The 9,826-nt window shown below is 45.1% G+C and overlaps 1 protein-coding gene across 4 annotated transcripts in view; it reads right to left on the bottom strand.

Annotated features, from left to right (window-relative positions):
• Dst (dystonin) overlaps positions 1 to 9,826 on the bottom strand; it is a 398,187-nt gene that overhangs the window by 44,172 nt on the left and 344,189 nt on the right. For all 4 annotated transcript variants that reach the window (XM_029481652.1, XM_021175158.2, XM_029481658.1 and 1 more), the window contains 2 exons: positions 1,967 to 2,170; positions 122 to 353 (listed from right to left, as the gene is read on the bottom strand). In XM_029481652.1, coding sequence (XP_029337512.1) covers positions 122 to 353; positions 1,967 to 2,170 — 436 coding nt within the window. The remainder of the gene's footprint in view (positions 1 to 121; positions 354 to 1,966; positions 2,171 to 9,826) is intronic.

Below are 9,826 nucleotides of genomic sequence, written 5' to 3'. Positions count from 1 at the left end.
TATATATATATATACACAGAGAGAGAGACAGACAGACAGACAGACAGACCCCGTCTCAAAAACAAAAGAAAAGACCAGCTGAACAAGCAAACAAACAAGCAAGCTGAGCCCATCTCGTCACCTTTGGCAGATACATCTTTTTCGGTGCCCTCGGATCTGGCGATCATCTCCTCTCCCCTCTGCCTCAGAGTCTCGTATAGCGGCTGCAGCTTCTCCATGTCCACGGACACGCTCTTATTTTCACCAATCTGCTCCTTGATCTTCTCCACCTCGGCGGAGATGGATGGCGGCTGCCGCAGACGCTCCGCAATGCGTTCCAGGCTCTCAAGGATCTGGTCGATCTTGTCATGAAACTGTGAGTAGAAACGATGGGCTGTTGTCACCTCCCATGTAAAACTTCCCCCTGACTAAAAGCTGAAGACCCTCTGCCAACATTTCCATCCAAAAGGTTACATTCGGCTGTGCATGAAACCATGCCAAGTGATGACCTCTGTGCACTCTGTGTGACAGACACCCTTGGGGGGAGAACACGTGAGTTTCCCATCAATAACTCAATGTTTTCACTAAGAAGCAGTCTATGCTCCTTTGTAGCAATATGAATCCTAACCTGATATTTAATTTTATCACAATTAAACTTATTTTTTTCTTTTGAGAAGCTGCACATTTGGCTGCCCAAACTGATTATTCATTTCAGACAACCACTTTGAGATCCTAAAAAGTATGAGTGCATGTAAAACTCATAGTTTTTGATTAGGTGGTTTGATTAGGTCCAAAGGGATTCCTTGAGTTATATATTTCCTCAATTGAGGAAAAACAAAACAAAACAAAACAACAACCCATAGAATTAAACAAAATAAGAATATGTCAAATGTTGTATCCCAAGTTTGTATGTAATCCATGGCCAAACACACAACTGGATATACAGAAAAGCTAATTTCATATTTATGAAGGTGTCATGTGCAATGACACAGCGTCATAAAACCCTGTTTACTTTAAACTCTGTTGTAGCTTCGAGCTGAGTGAACCAACACTGTTCAAGTTAGCTTTAACTGCCAACGGACACAGCCTAGACTCGTCCGAGAGTCTCACTTGATCCCCCAAGCAGCTCAGCCTGGCTTGCAGGAATGTTTATGAATGACTGTCTTCACTGGGAGTAGATGAGGGAGGGCCCAGCCCACAGTGGGCGGCACCACCCATGACAGGCTGTAGAAGACAGCTAGCCAAGAATGGGCTGCTCAGTCGGCCACCAAACAGTGACCCTCCATGGTTCCTGCTTCAGCTCCTGCTTGAGGTCCTGTCCTGCTGCCCCATCGCAGCATGACACAAGCCCTCTCATCCTCTTCGTTGCCTCTGCAGCAACGAGGGGAACAGAGAAACACACACACACACACACATACACACACACACACACACAGAGAGAGAGAGAGAGAGAGAGAGAGAGAATGCCACCCTGATGCCCAGTGTCTAATGATAAAAAAATGAAACCTTGAAAGTGGAGAACCTGCAGGTATTCACAAGATCAACTTCCTGAAAAAAACGGTCTTTACAAAAACCCTGCTTCCTACTTAATATTCTTATCATTTTTATCTGGCTTATTGCTCGGGATTTCCTCTCAACGCTTTTCTTAAGGAAAACTCTATTACTAACAACTGTAACAGTTTCTTCTCTCTCCTCCATGAAAAATACTGTGCTCCACTTGCGAGGGCCCTGATGCAAGTATCTGACCACTGCTGCCAGCAGGCTTCCCGCTCACTGAGATTTATTTTTTTATTGTACCCTGGAGGAGGCAGAGAAACCCAAGAGTTGGCTACAAGAGATCCCACCTCTGAGAGAAAAGACACCACACTTAAGAGTCACCCCAGTGACATCGTTTAAGAGGAAGTTTGACCAGAGGGTCCAGGAAAATGCTTTGCATGCTTGGCTGTGGGGATGAAATGCAGTCTTTTCCTAGTGTGGAGAGGGTTACCTGGGTGGACTGAGAAATGGCCTCATCAAGTACCACAGCTCGCTTTTTGACATCTTCTTTAATTTGACTGTAGAGGGTGTCCGCTGCCACATACTTTTCTTGGATATAAATGCCTTCCTTTGGGCTCAGTTCCAATAGCTGTGGCCCAGTCTTGTTCATCTTATCTATGTGTGGCTTGTGCTCGGCTATCAGTTCTCGAAGTTGCTGTAATGAGCCAAACAGTCTCTCAGTATCTGAGTCACACCTCCATTATTATAGCCGGTCACACCTCCAATGCATCCAGCCAGCAAGAACCATTGAGCAAGTCCCCTCCACACCTCAAGGCATGGGTCCAGGTCTCTGCCAGGAGGAGGAACCCCAACACAAGACCAGACGACATCCAGTCCCGCGTGCTTTTCAGGGGACAGACAGTAATGGAAACAGTAAACGTGCATTTCATGGTAAGAGCTGCCCATTTTCACAAGAGCACCACACTGTCTGCAGAGAAGGGGCTGAGCCATGGCTCTTAGGTGCTTCCTTTTGCATATTTATAACACATGCAGAAACCACTGGGGGAGGGGGCCTCGGGAACAGGAAGAATCTCCGGCCGGGCAGAGAAGAAAGGCAGGATAGTGGGATTTTAAAAAACCTCAAGATACAGAGGTGTGAGGATGAGGTGAGCCCATAGGCACCATAGTCATACATGTGAACCAGTATCAGATAGGTACTCATAAAGATCACAAAATATTATATTTTAGAACCTGGTCTACATATATATGGCATACGTATACTAAATATATTGATTCATTTCTATCAGTTATTACAATTACTTGTGTGTGTGAAGCTGCAGGTGAGGTGGGAAGTTGCCACGTGGATGCTAAGATCTTAAACCAGTGCTAACATCAGCGAGTGCTCTTAGCTGCCAGGCCATCTCTCCTGACCCTGTGTATTACTGTCAACTCTTAAGGATTTCAAGGCTAAGAGACTAAACACACAGCTCTACACTGAGCATTATTGCAAGGGCTAACATTTTCTATGAACAGCCTGGAGATGTGGCTGTAACACCCTTGCCCTTATCCTCATGGCCATTTCTTGCCACTAGGTGTTTATTCTAAAAGCAGTTGCCTGAGTCACCTACGGCGGAGATGTTCATGACCTGCCTTTTGCTAAGAGTCGTGCGGTGACCAGCCACCAGGATTTCTGAGGCGACAAAACTTCATACTGAAGTGAGAGTCAGTTCCGACTCATTTTAAAGTATTTCACTCGCTGAATGATTTAGATAAAACGTCCTAAAAATTTAACTTTGCCTTAAGCTAACTCTCTTCTGGGTAAGAACGTCAGCTACGGATAGTCTTCCGTGCCAACATGTTTTTAAAAAGTGACCGAGATTGGCAGGAGGAGCCGGGCATGAGTCAGTGGGAAGAGCAGCTACTGCCGCTGCAGAGGGCCTGGGTTCGATTCCCAGAACCCACATGGCAGCTCACAACTGTCCAAAACTCCAGTCCCCAATTATGCAACACCCACTTCTGGCCTCTGAGCACTGTCTATACGTGGTACAGACAGACATACAGGAAAAGAATTGTGCACACAGAATATAAGCAGATAAATCTTTAAAAAAAAAAAACCAACAAGTTTATCATATCTTTTAAAATACATTGTCACATCTCCTGGGTTGGTTTTTACCCCCTCCCGACTAGCTTCAGAATACACTGGTACAGACCAAGGAGAACGACTAGGTTCTGAAGTCTAGAAATGTTAAGGACTCTAGATCTTCTGAGATGTGAGCCCTCGCCCAACTACACTCTTCTAAGTTTCTAGTGGTGCTAACAGTTAAGCATCTCTTAAAGGGAGGGCTTCCTGATGCCAGAGTCCCATGTACGCTTCATATACCTAAGTCACCGACTCAGCGTTTTACAGAGTGGAGGTGGGGATGACGGCCGCTAGCTTTCTTGATCCTGTCAATTTGACAGATGCATGGCATTGTACATTTTCTCAGTACTCAGGGGCTTTGCGTGCATGATGGCTCCTCTGTCCACTTCTACTCTGGTTTCTGATACTTTAGATGGCTCTGACCACTACATAATATATCGAGCATAGGACACAGTCAACATATACATATGTCGGATGCATTCAATGTACATGGTTGGAAGCATCTCAAAAGCTCACGTCGCTAGCACGTTAAAATGCTGTTCCTTTTCCTACCCGGATGGGCTGTGGTGTGCACTATTCTAAGAAAGTTGGTACGGGGATCATTTGTACAGTGTGTGACAGGTACCCAGCTGCGAGAGAGTGCTGACCACACACACCACAGCACTGCTACGATGCCCGGTCTCTGTAGGGTGTGTAGCAGCACTTTAGATATCCCACTGGAGCCCTCCATTCCGCTCTAGGGCTCAGCCTCCCGTTCTCACCCGGTGCTCCTCTTGCTGTCTCCTCAGAGTCTCGTACTCCAGAGCTGGGGCAGGCAGCTGAGAGATGATTCGCTGTGTTTCCGTTAGCCAGGGCCAAAGTTCCTCATAGGTCTCCCAGAACTGGCTAACGAGGGACTGTGCCCGCTCCAGCTGCAGGTGCCTCTCTGAGTTGATCTGGCAGACGGCATCGTACTTCTTCAGTACCTTGTCCAGCTTTTTCTAGAAAGCAAGACGAGAAAACACACTTGTCAGGACGGCAGCTGTGGCTTAGTTATGTTTTGACCAGTTCTGTACGTTTGGCACAGGGAGGGCAGGTGTATGTGAAATGAATAAATAAATGAACGAAATCTGTTCAGATTAACTGTCTCTATGCACACGTTCATGTTAATAAGAGAGAACACTCTGGTTTTTACGTGCAGGCACTAAGATACAAGAAGCAGAACTCTCTAGTACTCTTACAACGTTCTCAGGGTTAGAAAGCAAGTCTCACACAAGTCTACCAACAGTTACATGATGATCTAAGGAAAGATTATCTTTCACAAATGGAGTCATAAAAACAAAAGTCAACTTAACATAAAAATTAACTGCACAAAATCAAAGTAGGGTACGGATAATCTGTAATTTTATTCATGCTCTGCCTGAAAGAGAATGTATTTTATCTAAAATGTAATTTGAGGTATGGATATTTATATATCTTTATTTGGGGCCTGTATTTACCATAAGCATTAGCATGCCATCATTTCTTTAAGCTCTCCAAGATGTCTGTATAGAAGTGGAGCTAACCACTATTACCTGTGGATGGTTTTCTCTCAGTCTGCAGAATTAGTAAAACTACAGATACCTACTGTTTCCTTAGCTACTTAGCTCACTGTTCCCCTACTGGCTTCCAGTGAGTAACGTCACACAGAATGAAGATCTATGTATTTTGGGTTTAGTTTCAGCTTAAAAGTTACAAATGTTCTGGGAGCCTATAACCCATAGATGCCATCCATACCTTGTAACTGACATAAGCCAGCATGCCATCGTAACAACACTACAGTTGATACTGACTGAATCTGTTAAATGTTCAACCTGGGTCAGTCAAGGAAACTTTAACAGCTCAGATGTGTTAATAGAGATGGTCCTGTAGGGGACATGTCTCTTATGGCTATTCTGTAACCTTAAAAGATGCCTGACTTAAATGTAATGATTCTGTTGCTGAAACAGCAGCTGCAGATACAAAGTCTCAAGTATCCTAGAATTCAGCGCTTGCTCGGCAGATGCTCAGGGGATACTATTCATCTGGAGTTTCCTGCCAGCATTCAGACAAGGTGATACCTTCATTGACTGCTTCTCCTCTTCACTGGATGTGGTCATGATTTTATGCCCAGACGTAACAAGCTCATCAATGATGTCTTTGTGTCTCAAAATATCCATGGTGAAAGCCTGGGATTTACCGAACAAAGGCAAAATACAAAGACATGGTGTGATTCAGTGAAGGCGAGCAAAGTAGCTGAAAATAGCAAGTTATACGGACAGGGTCTTGGAAAGCAAAACCACATGGATATGTTTTCTAGACTTGGAGCCTGGCGACACGTAACGCAGACAGAGACTGAAAATGCATTTCTTCACCTTCTGAACCTGCAGCTGAGCAGAGGTCTGGTCTTGCTCAAGCCTGATGTCACCCAGAGACATTAATTTCTTCTGTGTTTCAGTGATCCAGGATAACTCGGCATCTGCCGCTTGCTCAAACTAAACAAAAGATAATAATTAGGTTAGCAGGTTCCTGTGGCTGGTGCCAGAAATATTACCTATTTGTGTGACTTCTAAATACCCTGCTTCCTAATTGGAGACTCTCAGTTTCTCTTTCCATAGCATCTTAAGAGAACTCTGTCTACAAGCTCTTAGCTCTGCCATACCGTGACATCACAGTTAGGATGTAAGGATGGCGGGTGCCATGGCGGCCTTTTCAGGCATCTTACATCCCAAACATTAACTGCCAGAAAAGCTGACAGTAGATACCATTTTAAATAACTTTTTTCCTGTGACATCAATTCTCGGAAGGGCAGGGAGTGCTGTGCCGTCCAAGCACACAGTTCCGTGATAAAATAATGAAACACTACCATTTCCTCATTGTAGGGGTTTATGTCTCAATGTGTGTGTACATATCTGTACCCACGTGTGAAGAATGTGCTCAGACAACTCGTGCACAACATGTAAACGCCCCATGGAACCCCGGACTTTGAATGTACTCGTAGTCATTCATAGATGTCTGAGTTTTTCTTCCTTAGTGTACCAGAAATTCATAGCCTGGTAGAGGATGTTAAAGTCCAGAGTAGTCAGGGGAAAGTAAAAGCCGGAGTTAATACTGTTGGTAATTTAGTGACTGCCCTGCTGGAAATCCAGGTGGGAGTAGGGGAGGGTAATTAGGTAGGAAAAGAGATGGGCAGAGCTCAAAAATAAGTTATAAAGTAATTCTACTTTAAAGACTCTACATAGGGAAATGTCAGGGTGGGGAGGCGCGAGTGAGTGGGTGGGTGGGTGAGCACCCTCAGAGAAGTAGGGGAAGGGTGCATGGGATAGAGGGTTTGTGGAGGGGAAGCCAGGAAAGGCAATAACATTTGAAATGTAAATAAATAAAATAACCAATAAAAAAAGGACTCTACATTAACACAATGTAAACACTCGAGAAGACAGAACAGACCAAATTTTCTCATTCCAACAGAAGTACATCTAAAACCCCCAAGCATGGCATATGGTCATGCAGCTACAGCGTTTAGAGCCAGGCAGAGTGCTTTGAACCTTGTGTCCTGGGGATCAATACTCCAAGGGTGATACGTTCTCTGCTATTTCTTAGAGCCTCACCTATCCAAGGTTAGATACAGAATGGACAGACTACCCTTACACACCAATGGGTGCAGACACAGGCCTGGGAGAATCCTGTTCTCTCTAGCCAAAGAACATGGGACGAGGCAGCCTAGTGAGGCAGTTAACATACAATACCCACTCCAAGCCAATCACATGCCACCGCACTCATGCCAAGAGAGGCGGCATGAAGAGCCTAGGGTTTCACCCTTGAGTCTGACCATATCCCTTCCGGGGTGATGATGTTAAACAGGGTACAAAGTTTTATTCCCACTGGCCCAAAGCTAAGACTCATCCTACAGTGTAAACGGAGAGTGATGTGGAGTCCATACCTCAGCCTGCCTCGAAGTAACGATGCTGACGCACTTTTCCTTTGCTATATCTTACTGGCATCATAACTAACAGACACAGTGAGGAGTCAGGGTTTCCTCCTTGACACCCAGTGTTAGACCATCATGGCCTCCCTCACTGTGCTATCAGGAGAGGCTGTGCAGAGAGCTGGAATGGCCAGCCCCACCTAATGAAAATGAGGCACATGCCTTAGAGCCCAAGGGGACGTGGGGCTTTGTCTCCCCTAGTCCTACACCCCCAGTTGTTGCTGCCACACTGAAAATGGATACAGGCAAATAAAATCAAGTTTAAATCCATATAAAAACCAGGAAGGGATCCATCTGTCTGCCTCTGGAGTGCTGGCATGAAAGATCTAGATCATCATGCCTGGCCAATATTGTTTTCTCTAAGGACACATTTTGATATTTTAGGTTCAAGAACTATGACATTAACCTGATTAAATTTAAAACCAAACCTTTGGGAAACACTTGCAAACATTTCTTATGGTAGCTGATCTGTAGTTAGTGACTGGGCAAGCTCCAGGGTGTGCTAAGCAATGTGAACTCAACCTGTCATTCAGTCTGTGTCTGTCTTGTATCATTCAGCTAACTGAACACAGTCAAGTGCTCAAGAAAACCCCGCTCCCAAAGGACACAATATTTGTCTTGTTACTCAGAGAAGGCTTGGGTGCCAGCCCTGAAATGTTCAAATAAATTTTCATGAAAAAAAAAAAAATCCGGTATTTTAAAATAGCTGAATCAACTTCACGAATAAACATACCCACTTTCCTACAACAATGAAGCACACAGATTCCTGCAAACTGGAAAACAGGCAGGCAAACACATTCCTCGGGCATGAATGCGCCTCACAGAAATGTCCTAGGCAGGGAGCTAGCCTGGTCTTCCACCAGCCTCTGTGACCCTTGACTGGTGTATTAAAGGACGGGCAGGGCATGCAGCTTTAGAACCTACAAATTACGATTACACAATGCTAGGAACCCGGCTTCGGAGACCCCCTCCCACAGTCTGAGTGTGCTTCTTGCTTCTGCCTGGTGTGACCGAAGAGGTCGGTCGGTCGCACATCTCCTGCTGGAGGTATCCTACAAACCCGCATGACCCCCTGCAGAGTTTGCAACAGGGACCTCACAACTTAAATGTAAATATCCACAAGGATAGAAGTTAAACTTTCCATTCCCAGGACTGTCTTCGCTGCTCACCATTTTCCACAGGGTTGTGGCTAACAGCAGAATTCTCTGAAACTTTGGAGTAGAAACTGTGTGAGCCACAGGCAGGTCAGAAACTATAATTTTTTCCCCCTTTAGTCATCTTTGGAAAAAACTCTACATCAACCAAGAAAACTCTTTCCTTTTTAAAAACAGAGACTTTCTCTTTGCATACAAAAGCATGACCATGGGACAGTAGATACCAACCTGTATACGAATTCAAACTGCTCACAGATACATCAGTCTAGGCATAAGACTAGTGTGAGCGGCACTCATGTATGTAGACACAGAGCATTCTGTTTGGAAAACGAGGCTTTCCCTGTGTGGCAGGTGCTGTCTGTGACGTAATGGGTGCAGGTGCCTGCTAACCCTGTGTAGATTAGTAGAGCCCTGGTGCTCAGACATAGCCTGGCGAAAGTCTACTGAAACCCCCAAGTTCATTTCAGAAGCACAGCAACTGGAGTGGGAATCCAGCAGCAAGGCACATTTGTTCAGGTAAAGACCCTGGGCAGCTTGAGTGCACCTAGGCAACAAGGCTCTGGTCCTACCTGCTGAGACCTCAGAATGGCAGCGTCGATCTCCTCCACTTTCTGCGTGATTGTGTCGCTCACCAGTCGGTAGCGTTCGTTGTCCTCAGCAATCATCTTCTCAAGCCCTTCCCTGGCCCTCCAGGGCACCAGTTCCAACAAGGCACTGCTCACTTCATTGAGAGAATCCACTAAGGCTTTGTTGCTCCTGACTTCATTTTTCAGTTCCTTGAGAACATATAAACACATGGGTAAACGCCGGGGCAGGTCTCCCTCTGTTCTGTTCTCAGGGTGGGGGAGGGGGAGGGGGTGGAGGTTCTTTGCTGGTTGACAAGGCTGTGCTTGGCCTGGTTAGTTACATCTGAGCTAAACGAATGTCCATTATTTAAAGATGTTTTGCAAAAAAAAAAAAAAAAAAAAAAAAAAAAAAAAAATAAAAAATGATTCCAGAAAAGTTTAGGAGATAGTTCATTTGTCAACATGGCAGAAGTTTCTCTTTGAAAAAGAAAATAAATATTTGCTCTTTGGAGAAACAAACTCAAACCAG

Source organism: Mus caroli, chromosome 1 (assembly GCF_900094665.2).
Source record: "Mus caroli chromosome 1, CAROLI_EIJ_v1.1, whole genome shotgun sequence".
Classification (NCBI taxonomy): Eukaryota; Metazoa; Chordata; class Mammalia; order Rodentia; family Muridae; genus Mus; species Mus caroli.
The sequence above is the reverse complement of the archived record's forward strand: the minus strand, read 5'-3'. Positions and strand labels throughout refer to the sequence as shown.